General features: G+C 39.8%; 2 protein-coding genes across 2 annotated transcripts; both read right to left on the minus strand.

Moving 5' to 3' along the window:
• Positions 1 to 533: 533 nt before the first annotated feature.
• LOC144613100 (olfactory receptor 4C11-like) lies at positions 534 to 1442 on the minus strand. Its single transcript, XM_078434018.2, has one exon. It carries the CDS (start codon positions 1440 to 1442, stop codon positions 534 to 536), a length of 909 nt encoding a protein of 302 aa, XP_078290144.2.
• A 16454-nt stretch (positions 1443 to 17896) lies between these two features.
• On the minus strand, positions 17897 to 18805 carry LOC132677530 (olfactory receptor 4C11-like). Its single transcript, XM_060629339.3, has one exon. The coding sequence runs from the start codon at positions 18803 to 18805 to the stop codon at positions 17897 to 17899; it is 909 nt and encodes a 302-aa protein (XP_060485322.3).
• Positions 18806 to 20108: the final 1303 nt, after the last annotated feature.

Here is a 20108-nt window from a genome sequence, read left to right on the forward strand (position 1 = left end):
TCCACCACAGAATTTTCTCAGAACATCTTCTCCAACTCCCAGGTTGTCAAGACCACAACCTTCATTTCTAAGTTCTGGTTCCATAGGGATTAGCTCTACATCCAAGTTCTTAAGGACTAGAATGAAATCTGTAAGAATTAGTGCGCACACACACACACACACACATACACACAATCATTCTGCCAATAGTCAGTATATTTTTTTCTGAAGACAAATTGTACAGGAAGAGAAATTATCATGTGAATATGGCCAGCTGTCAAAAGATTTCAACTGAGAGCCACTCCAGGTTGTTCACAATGTTTACGGATTTTAAGTAATCCGATTCTAATGTCATCCTCTGTGAAAAAGGGATGTGTATTTATCCGTACTTATCCATAATAATTCAATTAAATATATAAAATAATAGTGAAATTAAAATTTCCCAATGGATTTTTCCCACAATGAGAATAATTCACCTTGCCTGTCCATGAAGGAAAACCAAACTGTTAAGGAAAAATACATTAGAATCCCTGAATATCCTGTATCAAAAGAAGTCATACTTTGCTACACCATAATTTCTTCATGGCTTTTTTCACTTCCATATTCCTCAGTGTATACATCAGAGGGTTGAGCAAGGGGGTCCCAATTGTATAAAACACAGCCACCATTTTGTCTATTGGAAATGTAGCTGGGGGGCGTGTGTATATGAATATGCATGGACCAAAAAATAAGACAACCACAATAAAGTGGGAGGTGCAGGTGGAAAGGGCTTTTCGCCTTCCTTCAGCACTGTGGTTACGCAGAGAGTACAAGATGACAACATAGGAGGTAAGCAGGATTATGAAACTCACCGTGCATATGGTTCCACTGTTAGAAACAAGTAGCAAATTTGTCACATAAGTGTCCATGCAGGCAAGTTTCAACACGGGCTGCAAGTCACAGAAATAGTGGTCAATCACGTTGGGGCCACAGAAAGGCAATCTCAAAGCCAGGAAAATTTGTGCCAAAGAGTGGATACATGATCCCACCCAGGCTAGTATCACCAAAACGCTACAAAAGTGCCAGCTCATGATGGTAGTGTATTTCAAGGGCTTACAAATGGCTACATAGCGATCAAAAGCCATGAGGATGAGCACCAAGATTTCCATGCACCCAAACAAATGGAATGTAAAGACCTGAATCATGCACTCATTGTAGGAAATGGTCTTCTTGTGAGAAAGGGCATCCACAATCAATCTGGGGGCTGTGGTTGTAGAGAAGCAAGTGTCAGCAAAAGACAGATAGAACAGGAAGAAGTACATGGGAGTCCCAAGGGTCCTGCTTGTTTTGATAGTCACTACAATGAGAAAGTTCCCCAACAGTGTCGCAAGGTAAAAGATCAAGAAGACCCCAAATACTGCCTTCTGCTTTCCTGGATCCTGTGTCAACCCAAGAAGAATGAATTCAGTCACACTGCTATTCATCGCAATTCTACTGGCTGAAAGTAAGGTGCAGTGGAGGACAAGGGCTGAATCTGCAAAGAGAAGAAAAGAAGTGACAGCTTGGGAAGATCGGTGGGCTGAACTCTGAATGCCTTGCTTTTGTTCCATGTTATGTTACCTCTGACTGCCTTCAATCCTCTATGACTCTTGGTAAATATGCAGATGCCCAAGCCTCTCCCAGATCTATCTGTTGATTCAGAAGCTAACTGCCTTGGATCAACAAAGCCTTTGCATTTGGGGAGGTAAAATTAAATGTCCTTAAAAAATTCTGATTCCCACCAAGATTGAAAACTGCAGAACTTGAACTGTCCTTGGGCAAGTGCCTTAACTATCTCATAATTTAGCTTTCATGTGAAAAAGGGAGTGCAAACATTTGCCTTAGCTCATCCTGAGTTTCCTTAAGAATTAAAAGATTGTATATGCACACAGATACACATATAGGTGTTATCTATTTGCTTTGAAATCTAAAAAAACTCTATTCCACCATGATTAAGCACTCATATCGTTGGAGAATCCCTCTGGAAGAAAATATTCTCTGTTCAGTTCACTCATTTAGGTCCCTGACCCCTTCATCTCTGATCCCATCTGTATCTTGGATGTAATATGCTTTACAAAAGTCTGTTTTGACAATCTTTTACTTACACCTCTCATGTTCAATGTCAGCTTCTCTGATGTCATTATAAAACAAATGTCAGGACAACTTTGTGGTTGGAATAATTGAGGAAACTGTTTACCCTCTTGACTGTATTGTGGGACTAAACTCAGAATATTGAGCATCTCTGCCTATGAATTCAACATGCTATAAAATTCCTAATGATGCCTATAATCTAAATAGGCATCAGAGATGTTACTCAGAGATGTTCATTTTACCCTGAAGTCACCAGCATGCATCTAAAAATTTCATCTGAAAAGTATCCCATAATTCCAACATACTGTGTTATGATTGTTCTATTTCAAATATTTGTTCATAACATGTTGAGTTTTCACTGAAATCATCATATAATATCATTTTGTGTCCTGATTTTTGACTTGGGACTATTATAACACTTCTTCCCATGTTATTATGTTTATCATTAGTCTAACTGTTAATTTAATTATGTGACATTGTGTAAAGCTTTTTAAGTGTCATCTCTTTGATCATTTGTCTTTTGAGATATTTATATCGCTTCCAATTTTGATTCACACAGATAACAACTTAATTTCCCAAGTATGACGCCCCTGTCCCAAATGCTAGAGATTACCATTGCTGTTTACAATTATTAAAAACGTTTTTCAATATTTTGTGTACATTTATTAACTATATTTTTGATGAAATAATTCACGATTATCATTAATTATTCCAAGTACATAGAAGAATGAAAGAAAATTTAAAAGCTGTCTCCCAATTATTGTATCTATAATCCTACTCTTTGGAAATAACTATTGGTTTTCTTATATGTCTTTTAAGAAACATTCTCTAAGTATATTTACATTTGTGATTATCTCCACATCTTTTTACTATATACACATATGGTCAATATTTCAAGGTTCATGATTTTGCAGAAGATGCAAACAAACAAAAAAGGTTATTTTATGACATGATCTTATTCTCTCATTTGGTTAGTAGAAAAAAATTGCATTTTGTTATATACATACACATTTTTATCACCAGCCTCATGTTACATTTTTACTACTTTTTTTACATGTTTACTACATTTTTAATGAAAATATTGCTGTTACGAGAATTTTTTTATGTTTGTTCAGTTCATATTTTGCAATGTTGATATTTTATCTGGGATGGCTATTCATCAAGAAAATAACTACATTTTTTGGTCAAGAACACAGTGGCTCCAGTCAGATGTCTTGGGTTCAAATCCCAGCTCCACTTTTTACTAGCTGGGGAAAGATACTTTAACATAACATATAATACTCACTTCTTAATGATTTTTGAGTTTTAACATACATGTAGATGAAATCATTCATTATGTAAGAGACTATATGGTTGGTATTAGAAGAATAGAAACCATCTGCAGAGAGAAGTGTAAAAATTCCTAAGAGACAGACGGATCAGTGAAAAACTCCAGGTTATGTTAAGGGATGAACTACAGCTTTAACTGAAGAAAGTCAGATTCTGAACCAGGTTCCCTGAGATGCAAACATCCTAAAGCAGAGCAGAGAGGTAGGTTAGCACAGTGACAGAGCATCGAAGCTGAAGCTGAACCACCTGGATTCATACCCCAACTGCTGCACAGTATGGTGCCATATTTCACAAGTCCCGATATATCGCTGGGCTTCATTTTCTTCACCTGTAAATGGGAGGAATAAAATAATCTACCTTTTAGAGTTTCTATGAAAGCTAAATAATTAAATATGTACAATGCATAAGAGATGCAGATAGGCAGTACATGCTTTTGGAATGGTCCTTTCATTAAGATTATTGGCATCAATGTTGTATTACGATTATTAATATTATCAAGATATTAATCTACCTGTTCATTTACCCCTAATACAGCTGCACAACTGTTTTCACACTAATTGCCTGTGGGGGATAAGCTTAGGAATCCTCTGGGCTTACACCGATGGGTTAACAAGGCATAGAGAATTACAGTCATAAAACAATCACACCCGACTTTGAGTTAGCCAGATTGACACCCCAAGAATAGGGGGTTGCAAAGGCACCCCGAGTATAAGGAGGCAAAAAGGCGCCAAGAAGGAATAAGGAGGTGTAAAGGCACCCCAAAATAGACACCAGTGCAGAACCCCCAGCATAAAGAGGGATTGGCAAAGGCCTAAAATAGGAACAGGTGCAAAGGTGCCCAACACATAGGTATATGAAATAAACTAGATTAGATGTTCAGGTTGAAAGCATTCCCAATTTAGTGCTACATCAGAAAAGCTGCTTTCGCAGGAGCATAGGGCCAAGTTAGGTAAATTGGTGAATTGGACTCTGCACTGCTGCGCTGCAGGCAAAGCAGCCCAGAGCAGAGAGGGTTAACAAAAGAAAAGGTGCCTTGTTAACTCTGAGGTTATTTCCCCTACCTGCCTCATGCCCTAGGCTAGCTAAGATAAACAGAGGTTCTGCCTCATATACACTGTAAACAACCTTCCTCCTGATTGCCCTGCACCCAGATTTGTTTTGTATTAACCCAAACCCCTAACCCCAAATACCTTCAGGACCCCCTTTTCCTCACAACCACAAGTTAATGTTGACAAATTCATTCTCTCTTTGTGCACGTCCATCGCTATGTTTGTAATCCTTCTCATCCTAATAAAAACAGGGCAAAGACACTTATTCAGATCTCTTGTCCTTCCCAGACATTAGCCATCTCTCGTTTTTCATCCTGTGTCCCACTCTCTTGCCAGACAAAAGAGAATTTTACAGCCAGAGCCTCTGACAATTTCCTTCTTCGAATGACTGAAATCATCTCGGCACTGTGGTTTCTGCTAATTTGCTCATGGTGATCAGAAGCTGGGAATGGCATCTCCAAATATCGCTAATAAACACTAAAAACCAACAACAAGGTGCAAACAGCCTCCCTAAATGTGATCCATGATGACATGAAAGCAGAAATAAAATAGGCCCTTGGTTGTAAAGAGTTTGTGGTCCAAAGACATGAAAATCAGAGGGGTGAGAGCATTTGACATGAAAGAAACCAACCAACGTTTTAATGGGGATGATGGGACAAATAGAGAAGATCAATATGAAACCTTTGGTTTAGACTGATTCTAGTGTCATAGTAGAAAAACTTGGAAAGGTAAGGTTCCCTCTCTGCCAAAGCCATGGAAGCCACGTTATGAAATCTGAACATATGTTTGCAGTCAAGTATGAGATTTGGAGATATACAAGATATGACAGCTGATTTTATTAAGATTTATTCAGCACAGAAGAACAGAATCATTCAGCTGTTTATCAAAATTTAATCATCTGGTTTTTCTAAATTTTGCCCAGTTGGATTTGGGCTTACCTGGAATGAGTGCCTGCTCCCTTCAAGATGTCAGGGTTGCCCTGAAGACATCCATCTTTGAATCCCCTGCATTAGAAACTCAATGGACAGCATACAGGTGGATCCGCTGTGGCCCCAACAGAATGAAGATTGACCCAGCAGGCATCCCGAGTATGATTCAGTGGTGACTCCAGACCTGTCCCTTCCCCTCTCAGAGAAGGAGCAGATGGGCTCCCTCTCAGCTGTCTCTGTGGGGGGCGGGGAGGAGGCAGCAAAATCACACGCCTCCTCTCAGCTTTAATAAGATCTTTTGGTCGTTGTTGCTTCTTAGTTTGTTCTTGTTGCTAAGACTTAATTTTTTTAGACCAGTGCCACATTCACAGCAACACCAACACACAGGTACAGAGATTCCCCATATGGTCCCTAGCCGCCACCCAAATATCACCCCTGCCATTACCAACATCGCCCGCCAGAACGGTACATTTCCCAGAACTGATGAGCCTACCGTGACACATCCTCATCACCCAGAGTCCAAAGTTTACCCCAAGGTTGACTCTTAAGTGTGGTACATTCTATGGTTTCAGTACATACTAGTAACAGACATCCATCATCGTAATATCATGCAGAGTATTTTCACTGATCTAAAACAGGATCAGTTTAGATTCTCAAAACATGGGACATAAAAACTCCTTTCACACAGTGTCTAATACTGTTAAAATCTAAATTAAATCTAAATTAAAATCTAAATAAAATGTCTCACACCATTTTGTTGAAGAAAAATAACATGTCAAGGGAGATAACTACGTGAGTTTTCACTGTGAGCATTATTAGCTCATACATAGTACAAAATCGGACTGGTATCTCATGAACGTCAGTATTGCAAATGGTCAATCCTACAGTTCGTTAAGTGGACCCTCTATGTTTCTAAACAGAAATAAAGGACGCAATTTCAGAAATTCCCTCTTCTCCTCTCTCTCCATCCTCCCCTCTTTTTACCTCCTAGCTGCAATTCAAAAGGAAAAGTGGGCATTCTAAAAATATGATGAATCTTAACTTATGATTAAAGGGTTACTGCGGTTTTCAAGTGCAAAGGCTGAAATACTCACCATGACTTTCGAAGTCCTCAAACCCTGTGCCATAGTCTTGCTTACCACCTTTCCTGCCAAGGCTTCTGCTCGTGTGTGTTCCAGCCATGCCTGACACTTGCTGTCCCTCATGAATATGTCCCGACCATTTCATTCCCTACATTTTTAGCATTTCTTAGTGGCTAAATGACCTTCGTCTGATAACCTCCACCTTCCATTGCTTCCTGTGTCCAGAGTACCCTGTCCATCTCCTGAGCACAGCCTTCCAGGTTTTCCCAAACAATTTTCTTGCTACTTATCTTCCACTGCTAAAATGTGTGTGTGCGTGTGTGTGTTTTGAATCATGCAACCCTTGATTATAGTCTTCTTTCCTTTTCTCTTTAAAATCTTTGCTCATTAGAATTCATATCACATTAGCAAGTTCACATTGATCTATTTGGTGCATTGCAGACTAGGCTGGGAAGCAGCTTAGCAGAGAGCAGTCAAAAAGCATCCAGTACCAGAACTCAAGCCTTTGTGCTCCATGGTCATCTCTCCATCTTGAACACTCCACACCTCACCCACCACTGCCCTGCAAAGCATCAGACTCCATTTATTTGGGTGAAGCCGGCATAAAGCCAGAAACTATGAACCTGGAAAGAAGAAAAGCACTGCCATGCCCAGTATGTATCCTGACTCCCAAATGGATGTAAATTGAAAAGGGATTAAAAAAGAGAGCAGAATTTGTATCGATACTTATGATTAGATTTATATTTATATATATTTTTTATGTTCATATTTATCATTTAAGCCCACAGTGTAAGGTTGAGCAAAGGATCCTATTAGGGATAAAGAGTACTTGTCTAGGATTTCACTAGAGAGTTTGTTTCTCATTCCTCCACTCCATATATACCTCTTACCCCAACAGCAGAAAGAGAATATAATTCTTAGCTGTAAGCAGGTTTTACATGGGGTCTGGATAGCCAACTTTAATATCATGACGTCGGAACAGTGTATCATAGAATCGTGGTATCGAGTGTATCAATCCATAGAGACTGCATATGGTCAGTATACAACCGGATCCTTTTCCTGAACGTAAACCTTGTAAATAAGAAATCCGCCTGGGGGTGCCTGGGTGGCTCAGTCGGTTAAGCATCGACTTTGGCTCAGGTCATGTTTTCACAGTTCATGAGTTTGAGCCCCACGTTGGGTGCTGTGCTGTCAGCTCAGAGCCTGGAGCCTGGTTCAGATTCTGTGTCTCCCTCTCTCTCTGCCCCTCCCCTGCTCGCTCTCTGTCACACTGTCTCAAAAATAGATAAAACATTTTTAAAAAATTTAAACAAACAAAAAATTCACCTGTATAGGGGCACCTGGGTGACTCAGTCAGTTATGTGTCAGACTCTTCATTTCAGCTCATGCCATGATCTCACGGTTCATGGGACAAGGCCCACATTGGGTTCTGGGCTGACAGCCTGCTTCAGATTCTGTCTCTCTCTCGCTCTCTCACTCACCCAGTCTCTCTTTCGCTATCTCTCCTCTCTCTGTCTCTCTCGAAATAAATAAATAACCATTTAAACTAAATTTAAAAAATTGAGGATCAGCTGCTTATTTAATCCATTAAAAGAAAAAGAAACCCATATGTAGAGGACACTATACCTCTGCCCCCTCAAATATACCTCCCACCCTTTCGATAAGAATTTTTCCTGAGACTGTGCTGCCTCAAGCAGAGGCCAGTGAAAGCTGGGAGCCCTGACAAATTCAGATCCTCTCATCACAGAGATAAATATGTTCCTTGAGCTTCAAGCTTCTCAGGAGACAGAACTAAATCATAGCAACTTCCCTAAAACCCAGTCCTTCATGGGAGGCAAGGAAAACAACATAGTTTACTTGGGTTTGAAAACTTACCTTATTGCTCGTAAAGGAGATGAGATCCAATAGAGAGCTCCTAGATTTGCTCTCGCAATTCGGATTTACTTTGAAGATGAATCATGTGCAGTAAGTGTGCAACATGTGAACCATACATCCAATAGATTTACTCAGCTTTCCAGTGCAGGGTCTGTGGGGAGAGGAGATACTCCACAGATAGCCAGTCTTTCCTAGAAGGCCTGAGTTAGAGCTGTAATATCAGCATAAATTTCTCACTTCTATTCTTAGAACTTTCAAGAATTAAAATGAAACATCCCCACTATTCTATCATAGGAACATCTCTAAAAGCAGCTCTGTAACCCCCCCCAAAAAACCCTGGAAGAACACATGAATTAACTTTTCTTCCTCCTCAATCAGATATTTATAGAGATTTCATAGACGTTCACAAATGCTGAGCCTTTGGAGGGACAAGGACTCTGCCCTTCCCACCCAACCCCAAGGGATAAACTCAGTCAATCCTTGACCACAGCCACCTCAGTGGCAAGGATTCCTGAACAAGGCCATCAATGGGCAGATTCTGTCCTCAGAGCCCTTCTCCCCCTCCAGTCTGTCCTATGGGACACCTCTCATTTCAGTTACCAAGTGCTCCACTCCTGTCCCTGCCGTACGGAAAAAGCAAGCAGGTATAGATCACTGAAAGTTCCCAAATGCTCTGCTCTTTAAGCCAAATCTTTTCTAACCCCGCACGAAACTCGGAGCCCATGTACAGGTTGAACCACATGTGATGATATTGAATTCTAGCTTCACTATTTATATGTCTGTCACTTTAAGCAAGTTTCTAAACTTCTCCCTATTTCTTATTCTAGAAAATGTCACTCTCAGATATAATATTATAAATCTTAATGATACTCATAAAATATAAAATTATAATGAAACTACTCATTAAAATTCCTACAATTTCTATATATTTTGAAGTCAGTAAGTCGGCAGGTAAAGAGAGAAGAGAAAAAATATGGAAATGAAGATGTTTTTAAGTAGTTTTTATTTTTAATTCAACTCAAGTTATACTTAACAATGAAATGCACTTTTGTTATTGAGCAATTCTACACATTACTCAGAGGTCATCACAAGTGTCACAGACTGGCTACCTCTGGAGTATCTTCTCTCCTTTTGATCTCCTTTACTATTTCACCCAGCCGCCCACCTCCCTTCGGCAACCAGCATTTTATTCTCTGTATTTTAGAGTCTGGGTGTTTTTTCTCTTCTTTCTTTGCTCATTTGCCTTATTTCTTGAATCCACATATGAGTGAAATCATACGCTGTTTGACTTCCTTTGCCTGATTTATTTAGCTTATGGGCACTCTAAGTCCATCCGCATTGTTGCAAATGGCAAGATTTCATTCATAATAAGGCTAAGTGTTTCTGCATGTACGTACCACATCATTTTTTTTAATTTACATGCAAGTTAGTGAGCATATAGTTCACTAATGATTTCAGGAGTAGAATCCAGTGACTCATCCCCTACATCTGACATCCAGGGCTCATCCCAACAAGTGTCTTCCTCAATGTCCGTTGCCCATTTATCCACCCACCCACTCACAACCCCTCCGGAACCCATCAGTTTGTTCTCTACATTTAAGAGTTTCACGCATTGTCCCCTTCCCTGTTTTTACACTATTTTCGCTTCCTTTGCCCTATGGTCATCTGTTTTGTATCTTAAATTCCACATATGAGTGAAGTCATATGATATTTGTCTTCTCTGACTGACTAATTTCCCTCAGCACAATACTCTAGTTCCATCCACATTGATGCAAATGGCAAGATTTCATTCTTTTTGATTGCCAAGGAATACTCCAGTGTGTGTGTGTGTGTGTGTGTGTGTGTGTGTGTGTACCACATCCTCTTTATCCATTCATCTGTCAATGGACGTTTGGTCTCTTTCCATACTTTGGCTTTTGTCATTAGCGCTGCTATAAACAATGGAGTGCACATGTCCCTTCAAAACAGCATACCTGTATCCTTTGGATAAATATGTAGTTGTGCAATTGCTGGCTCATAGGGTAGTTCTATTGTTAATTTTTTGAGGAACCTCCATACTGTCTTCCAGAGTGGCTGCACCAGCTTGCATTGCCACTAGGAGTGCAAAAGGGTTCCCCTTCCTCCGCATCCTCGCCAACATCTATGGTTGCCTGAGTTGCTAATGTGTGCCATTCTGACAGCTGTGAGGTGGTATCTCCCTGTGGTTTAGATTTGTATTTCCCTGGTGATGAGCGATGTTGAGTGTGTTTCCATGTGTCTGTCAGCCATCTGGATGTCTTCTTTTGAAAAGTGTCTGTTCAGGTCTTCTGTCCATTTCCTCACTGGATTATTTCTTTCTCAGGTGTTGAGTTTGACAAATTCTTTATAGGCTTTGGATACGAACCCTTTATCTGATATGTAATTTGAACACATCTTCTCCCATTCCATCATTTGCCTTTTGTTTTTGCTGATTGTTTCTTTCACCACGCAAAAGCTTTTTATCTTGATGAGGTCCCAATAGTTCATTTTTGCATTCTTCCCTTGCATCCAGAGACATGTTGAGCAAGAAGTTGGTGCAGCCGAGGTCAAAGAGGCTTTTGCCTGTTTTCTCTTCTAGGATTTTGAGAGCTTCCTGCCTTACACTTAGGTCTTTCATCCATTTTGAGTTTGTTTTTGTGTACGGTGTAAGAAAGTGTTCCAGGTTCATTCTTCGGCATGTCGCTGTCCAGTTTTCCCAATACCATTTGCTGAAGAGTGTCTTTATTCCATTCTATTTTCTTTCCTGTTTTGTGAAAGATTAGTTGCCCATATGTTTATGGGTCCATTTCTGGGCTCTATATTCTGTTCCCTTAATCTGAGTGTCTGTTTTTGTGGCAGTACCATACTGTCCCGATGATTACAGCCTTGGAATCCACCTTGAAGTACAGAATGTGATGCTCTAGCTTTGGTTTTCTTTTTCAGGATTGCTTTGGCTCTTCAGGGTATTTTGTGGTTCAACACAAACTTTAGGATTGTTTGTTCCAGCTCTGTGAAGCATGTTGCTCTCATTTTCATACAGATTGCATTACATACATAGATTTCCTTGGGTAGTATTGACATTTTAGCAATATTTGTTCTTCTAATCCATGACCAGGGAATATTTTTCCATCTTGTTGTGTGTCTTCTTCCATTTCTTTCAGTAGCTTCCTATTGTTTTCAGTGTATAGATTTCTCACCCCTTTGTTTAGGTTTATTCCTAGGTGTCTTATGGTTCTTGGTGCACTTGCCAATGGGATCGATTCCTCGATGTATCTTTCTGTTGCTTCATTATTGGTATATAGAAATGCATCTGATTTTGTGCATTGAATTTATATCCTGTGACATTGCTGAATTCACGGATCAGTTCTGGCAGCTTTTTGGTGGAACCTTTGGGTTTTCCATATAGTGTATCATGTCATCTGCAAAGAGTGAAAGTTTGACTTCCTCCTTGCCAATTGGATGCATTTTATTCCTTTGTGTTGTGTGATTACTGAGGCTAGGACTTTCAATACTATGTTGAATAACAGTGGAGAGAGTGGACATCCTCGTCATTTTCGTGACCTTGTGGGAAAGCTCTCAGTTTTTTCCCCACCAAGGATGATATTAGTGGTGGATCTCTCATATATAGCTTTTATGATCTTGAGGTATAATCCTTTTATCACTACTCTTTGAGGGGTTTCATCAAGAAAGGATGCTGAATTTTGTCAAATGCTTTGTCCACATCTATTGACAGGTTCATGTGGTTCTTCCCCCCTCTTTTCTAAGCAAGATGTATGTCATTGATTGGTTTATGGAAATTGAGTCAGTCTTGCATCCCAGATATAAACCACTTGATCGTGGTGAATAATTCTTTTAGTGTTGGCTAGGATCTTGTTGAGAGCTTTTACATCCATGTGCAACAGGGAAATTGGTCTGTAGTTGTTTTCAGTGGGGTGTTTGTCTGGTTTTGGAATCAAGGTAATGCTGGCCTCATAGAATGTGTTTGGAACTCTTCCTTCCTTTTCTATTTTTTCGAACAGCTTCAAAAGAATAGGTCTTAATTCTTGTTTCAGTGTTTGGTAGAATTCCCCGGGAAAGCCATCCAGCCCTGGACTCGGGTTATGGGGAGATTTATGATTATGGATTCAATTTCTTTAGTGGGGCTATTCAAATTATCTATGGAGTTGGAGTTTCCGGTGGTATTCTCTGGCCTTTCTAGTCTTTGTTGCTTTTGATCTTTTTTGTTTGTTTCATCTTTTTTCCTCCCAGGGAGTTCCCCTTAAAATTTCTTGCAGGGCTGGGTTGGTGTTCACCAGCTTCATCAGGTTTGTTTGGGAAACTTTTTATCTCTCCTTCTATTTTCAATGACAACATTGCTGGATAATGAATTCTTGATGCATACTTTTCTGATCCAACACGTGAACATATCTTGCCACCTCTTTCTGGCCAGCCAAGATTCTGTGGATAGGTCTGCTCTGAACATGATTTGTCTTCCTTTGTAGATTAAGGGTTTTTTTTTTCCCTTGCTGCTTTCATGACTCTTTCCTTGCCTGAGTATTTTGTGAATTTGAACATGATATGCCTTTTTGATGCTTGGTTTTTGTTGACCCTCATGGCAGTTTTCTGGGCTTTCTGGATTTTGAGGTCTACTTTTCCACTCTTATTTGCTCACATGACCCTTCTACCCCTTTTTCTCTCTCTTCATCTTCTGGGACCCCTATGATTTGGATATTATTCCCTTTTAATGAGTCGCTGAGTTCTCTCATTCTTATATCATGCTCTTTTGCCTTAGTTTTCCTGTTTTTCTCAACTTTATTGCTCTCCATAATTTTGTCCTCTATATCATTGACTTGCTGCTCTGCTTCATCCATCCTTGCCACTATGGCACCATTTGAGATTGAATGTCAGTTATAACTTTTTTAATTTCACTCTGACAAGAGTTTACTTCTTTTATTGCCACAGAAAGCGATTGGGTGTGTGTTTGTGTGTATGTGTTTGTGTGTGTGTATGTTTTAAGCTGAGTAGTATTCTTAATATTGTGATTCTAAATTCTGGTTGTGACATCTTGCTTATAACTGAGTTGATTAAGTCTCTGGTTGTCACTTCTTCCTCTTCTTTCTTTTCAGCTGAATTCCTTCATTTCATCATTTTGTAGGATGAAAAAGAATTAATAAAGTAAAATAAATAACTAAAAATTCAAAAATTTAAAACAACACAAAAAATATCAAGTAAAGAATGCTGGATTGTAGGTGTGTTTTGGCCTGGTTGTTGAAAGAAGCTTGATAGAATAGAGAACAAAGGAAATAAAACAAGTGAATAAAAGGGGACAAAAAGAAAAACATTTGAAAATTTAAAATCACAAATACAATAAGGTAGAATAAAATGAAATGATGAAAGTGAAATAGGATTTAAAAATTTACAATAAAGTAGAAAGTAAAGTAGAAACCATAAACAGAAATCTTTTTATAAAACTGGAAAATAAATATGTTTTCCTCTTTGTCTCTTCAAGAATGAGAAAAGAGAAGAAAATGAAAAAAAAATTGAATAGACAGACCAGTGAACAGAATGAGATATGGTTGAAAGAAATCCAGTTTCCCCCAGGAGTCAAACTATCAAGCACTTTATGGTTGTAAACTAAGCAGGCAGACACTTGTGGCATTCCTCTAGAGCATCATTGGCCCACTTGGAAGGACCTTGGTGTAATGGCTTGATCCTCCACGAGATGGCGCTGCTTAGTGTGCTAGAGTGGAAGGTTGTGGCAAGCATGGGTGTGTATTCACATGCTCAGGAGGGCTGAAAATGGAATCACCAAGCTACCCAGTCTCTAGTATCAGAACTCTGTGAATTCCCCCACCAGCAATCAAGCACTCCTCCTTTGTCTCAGGCTTCTGTCCACTCCCTGCAACTACACTGCCTGTGACCAAGACATAAGTCTGCCAGGCAGCACCTCCCTCCCAAGTTTTATCTCAGATGGGGCTGTGTATCCAAACCCCTCACTTCTGAGGGCCTCACAGCTATGACCCACTGAGATGCTTTGGGGGAGGGTCTCAAGAGCAATGGCCAGTGCCTCCCTCCCTCCAGTAAAGTTCACATGACTGCGATGCTGCAGATACCCAGAGAGTGCAGCCTGGTGCCAGCCTGTGCTAGAAAAAGTTCATGCAATCATGTAGCAGCAGTGATTCAGGGATTATGAATTATGGTAAATCACAACACAGATATGGCACCAGGCTCCACCCTTAACATCCTCATCTCAACCCCAGTGAACATTGCTGTTATCCAGGGTCTGCTGGGACCTATGCCTGTGGGGAGGCCACACAGTGTCTACCAAAAGTTATCCCGGAAGGGAACTGCCTCTCCCGGTGTGGCCCTAGGACCCCCTCGGACCTCACTGTCTGCTGCTGGGGAATTCACCCTTCCAAACAGAGCTTTGCTGGGTATTGAGCTGTGGAGTTTTAATTTTTCCCACCCCTGTTTATGGAGACTTAATTAAACCCTCTCTTTTCTAAGTTCTCTTTCTCCCTTTCTTGTGGGTGTTTCTGCTCTTTTTCTTCTTCACCAGCTGCTTTTAGAGGGAGTGCATTTCCTATACTCTCACCGTGTCTCTTTCCTCTGTCCACAAGCAAAAACAGCTCCTAGTATCCACAGCTTCTCTCTCCCCCAGTTCACCTCTCTGCACCATGTACCTGATGAGTTCTGTGCCTCAAGTTGCAGATTACTGTGCTAATTCTCAAATCTCTTCTCTAGGTGTGCAAGGTGGTTTAGTGTTGATCCAGCTGCATTTCAGGGAGGAGAAAGGAAAAAAAAACTTCCCTGCTGGTTCTCCATCTTGGCCCCTCCAGTGCTGTCTACCATCACTTTCTAAATTAAAATAAATTCTGTTGAGGCCCAGTGTCCATACAAATTGTAATGTAACCTTTCTTATGTAGCAAGGTGTTAAAACTGAAATGTTGTATAGACACAATGGATGTGAACTATGTTCTAAATCACCTTATGCCTATTTCCAAACCAAAGAAAAAGATGAAAGAAAGTTTCCTACTAGATAAAGGATATAGACGTGGTCAGGTTATAAAGTGGCCAAGAGACTTGTGAATAAAAGCTTTAAGTAAATCACTGTAGAGATATGTCTGTCCCTCACCCCAGACTTCACATGTGTCTGTGTGTGTGTGTGTGTGTGTGTGCACGCGTGTGTGTGTTTGTGTGCTGGAGCACTACTTGGAGAACCTAGCATGGGGGCCCTCCATATGGGTACTCACAGCAGAATGAGATAAGAAAAGTCAAGGAAGGAAGAGAGACTGGTTGGTATCAGATGAGGGTGACTGGTTGACATTAGCCTATGTTAGAAGTTTTCCATGTAAATATAACTCTTTGGGAGCAGATATGCCTGGATGTTTCCCCACACACTCCCACAGAGAAGCCATAAGGAGAACTTCTAGGGACTAGCTCAAAAGAGATCACTGGGAAGGGTACAGAATTTGGAAGGAAACCACTGGCTTTCTGAGGGCTAACAAGGGGTCATCAGTGATCATAAGAAACAGAAATCTTCTTCCCACACCCAGGATACTAAAATTAGAGAGCCTACAAAAATCCCCCAAAAGGAAGTCAAAGAAAAATCTTTCACTATTTGCCAGAAGCAGACACGGTGAGTGAGTTTGTTAAGGTACCACGTCAAGTAAGACTTTTTGGTCCCCTGACCACTTCTTCCACCCCTATGAACTGACTTTATCTAAAATCTAAGGGAAGCTGGGATCTAAATGACCTAAGCATGAAAAGAAAATTCCCACAGCTTTCTGAACACTAATGAATATTTTCTTTCTCCCACTATATTAAATTTTAAGAATCAACAAGTGATAAGAATTAAACGTTTATTTTATTATGTCTTGGTCACTTAAGAATCGAGTATTCTAAATATAACCTTCACAGACCAGGTTCAAATGCTTCAGAAATGAAACTGCAAGACACAAAGTTAGGAAGATCGGGAGTCTTCACTTAGAACCTAAAACATAATTGCCTCTTGTAAATATGGCACTTAGGGCTCTGACAAATGTCTTCCTTGGGACTTAACTATTTATTCTGCCACTTCTTTCTATGTAGGAGTCTTGGGCATCTTAGATGGGACATGATAACATTTGGTCTTCAGTTGGTAGAAATGTTCTCATACTTGGGAAGGTCATTGGATTCTATTCCCATTAGCCTATATCACTTAAAGTAATTCTTCTTGGTGCCAATTTGGTGTGAATTGTAAGTTCAGACACTGAAACAGCATCACATGACGGTACTTAATTATGAGATTATGATGTGGTGGTGGCGGAGGTGGTGGTGGTTATGGTGGTAGGGTGTTTATTACACATCTCAATTAGGTTAACTTAAAAAATCAAACTATGTATTTAAATATTCTCCTACAAAACCAGAAGCCCAAAATTGAAAAGCACTAATGTGGGCTTTCAATCCTGGGTTCTCCCGAGGAATATGAAATTTGAATGTTCAGACACCATTGGGAACCCTAAATGAATAAATAAATAAATAAATAAATAAATGTGTTTTCTCAATATGCAAATAAATGCAAGAGACAAGGAAGTCAAGCTAATCTAGGTCAATTTTATAGATACCCAGGAACTCCATTTTTCTCCTTGCAAATGTTCAGATACACAATGAGCGAGTCTCCAATATAAAAAGGCAAAGCTTCTTCTATCCCACCTGGATACAGTTATCACTTTCCTTTCACCTTTGCTTTCTCTACACTGTACATTGTTTTCTAGCCATGCTTCTACCCCTTAACCTTCTGCATATTCCTGCTGCCAAACCCCCTCACTGACCCTGATCTGTGACAATGAAAGAGAAGGACCCTGCCAAAAAGCAGTTCACTGGCTGATACCGCCCATCACTGCCAAGTGTAAAACTCTCCTTCTCCCACCATTCACTGAACACTGAGAGTGTTATCCAGTGACAGTCGAGGTTTTCACTGAGGTTTCCAGCTCTTCGTGGAGTTTAAGGGTCCATCCATGTCCCAGTGAGTCAGGCTCAGGCAAGGATTCCACCACAGAATTTTCTCAGAACATCTTCCCCAACTCCCAGGTTGTCAAGACCACAACCTTCATTTCTAAGTTCTGGGTCCATAGGGATTAGCTCTATGTCCAAGTTCTTAAAGACTAGAATAAAATCTGTAGAGAATTAGTGTGCACGCGCGCACACACACACACACACACACACAATCATTCTGTCAATAATCAATACATTATTTTCTGAAGACAAATCGTACAGGAAGAGAAATTATCATGTAAATATAGCCAGGTATCAAAAGAATTCAGCTGAGAGCCAGCCCAGGTTGTTCACAATGTTTATGGATATTAAGTAATCCTATTCTAATGCCATTCTCTCTGAATAAGGGTTGTGTATATATTCGTACTTATTCATAATAATTCAATTAAATATATAAAATAATAGTGAAATTAAAATTTCCCAATGGATTTTTCCCACAATGAGAATAATTCACCTTGCCTGTCCATGAAGGAAAACCAAGCTGTTAAGGAAAAATACATTGAAATCCCTGAATATCGTGTATCCAAAGAAGTCATACTTTGCTACACCATAATTTCTTCATGGCTTTTTTCACTTCCATATTCCTCAGTGTATAGATCAGAGGGTTCAGCAGGGGCGTCCCAATTGTATAAAACACAGCCACTATTTTGTCAATTGGAAATGTAGCTGGGGGACGTGTGTATATGAATATGCATGGACCAAAAAATAAGACAACCACAATAAAGTGGGAGGTGCAGGTGGAAAGGGCTTTTCGCCTTCCTTCAGCACTGTGGTTACGCAGAGAGTACAAGATGACAACATAGGAGGTAAGCAGGATTATGAAACTCACCGTGCATATGGCCCCACTGTTAGAAACAAGTAACAAATTTGTCACATAAGTGTCCATGCAGGCAAGTTTCAACAAGGGCTGCAAGTCACAGAAATAGTTGTCAATCACATTGGGGCCACAGAAAGGCAATCTCAAAGCCAGGAAAATTTGTGCCGAAGAGTGGATACATGATCCCACCCAGGCTAGAATCATCAAAACCCTACAGACGTGCCGGCTCATGATGGTTGTGTATCGCAAGGGCTTACAAATGGCTACATAGCGATCAAAAGCCATGAGGATGAGCACCAAGATTTCCATGCACCCAAAGAAATGGAATGTAAAGACCTGAATCATGCACTCATTGTAGGAAATGGTCCTGTTCTGAGCAAGGGCATCCACAATCAATCTGGGGGCTGTGGTTGTAGAGAAGCAAGTGTCAGCAAAAGACAGATAGAACAGGAAGAAGTACATGGGACTCGCAAGGCTCCTGCTTGTTTTAATAGTCACTACAATGAGAAAGTTCCCCAACAGTGTCGCAAGGTAAAAGATCAAGAAGACCCCAAATACTGCCTTCTGCTTTCCTGCATCCCGTGTCAACCCAAGGAGAATGAATTCAGTCACACTGCTATTCATCGCAGTACTACTGGCTGAAAGTAAGGTGCAGTTGAGGACAGGGGCTGAATCTGCAAAGAGAAGAAAAGAAGTGACAGCTTGGGAAGATCGGTGGGCTGAACTCTGAATGCCTTGCTTTTGCTCCATGTTATGTTACTTCTGACTGCCTTCAATCCCCTTTGACTCTTGGTAAATCCGCAGATGCCCAACCCTCTCCCAGATCTATCTGTTGATTCAGAAACGAACTACCTTGGATCAAAGCCTTTGCATTTGGGGAGGTAAAATGAAATGTCCTTTAAAAATTCTGATTCCTACCAAGATTGAAAACTTGAAACAGAACTTCAATTCTCCTTCAGCAAGTAACTTAACTGTGTTAAAATTTAGCTTTCATTTGAAAAATGGAGTGAAAGTATTTGCCTTACCTGTCCCTGGGTTTCCTTAAGAATTAAAAGATTGTTTATGCACACAGATACACACATATATCTCATGTGTTATACGTTTTATCTATGTGCTTTGAAATCTAAAAGAGACTATTCCACTAAGATTAAGCACTCATATTGTTGGAGAATCCCTCTGGAAGAAAATACTCTCAGTTCAGTTCACTTATTTTTGGGTCTCCTACCCCTTCATCTCTGAACCCATCAGTTTCTTGGATATAATATGCTTTATAAAACTCTATTTTGACAATCTTTTACTTAATGCCTTCGCGTTCAACATCAGCTTCCCTGATGTCATTATATAACCAATGTCAAGAAAACTATGAGGTTGGAATAGTTGAGGAAAACTGTTTACCTTCTTGACTGTACTGTGGGACTAAACTAGAATATTGAACATCTCTGCCTATGAATTGAACATGCTATAAAATTCCTAATGATGCCTATAATCTAAATAGGCATCAGAGATGTTACTCAGAGATGTTCATTTTACCCTGAATTCACCAGCACACTTCTAAAAATTGCATCTGAAAAGTATCCCATAACTCCAACATACTATGTTATGATTGTTCTATTTCAAGTATTTGTTCATAACATATTGAGTTTGTCATTGAAATCATCATATAATATCATTTTGTGTCCTGATTTTGACTTGGAATTATTATAACCCTTCCTCCCACGTTATCAAACTTATCATTAGTTTAACTGTTAATTTAATTGTGTGACTTTGTATAAAATTTATTCTATGGAATCTCTTTGACCGTTTTTCTTTGAGATAGTTATATTGCTTCCAATTTTGACTCACATAAATAGCAACTTAGAGTAATTTCCCAAGCATGATGTTGCCGTCCCAAATACTAGAGATTATCATTGCTGTGGATAATTACTAA

The sequence above is a fragment of the Panthera onca genome, chromosome D1 (genome assembly GCF_046562875.1).
Source record: "Panthera onca isolate mPanOnc1 chromosome D1, mPanOnc1 haplotype 2, whole genome shotgun sequence".
NCBI lineage: Eukaryota > Metazoa > Chordata > Mammalia > Carnivora > Felidae > Panthera > Panthera onca.

What these genes read in the sequence shown, in the direction of transcription:
- LOC144613100 (XM_078434018.2), bottom strand. Translation starts at nt 1,442, where the DNA reads ATGAATAGCAGTGTGACTGAATTCATTCTTCTTGGGTTGACACAGGAT.
- LOC132677530 (XM_060629339.3), bottom strand. Translation starts at nt 18,805, where the DNA reads ATGAATAGCAGTGTGACTGAATTCATTCTCCTTGGGTTGACACGGGAT.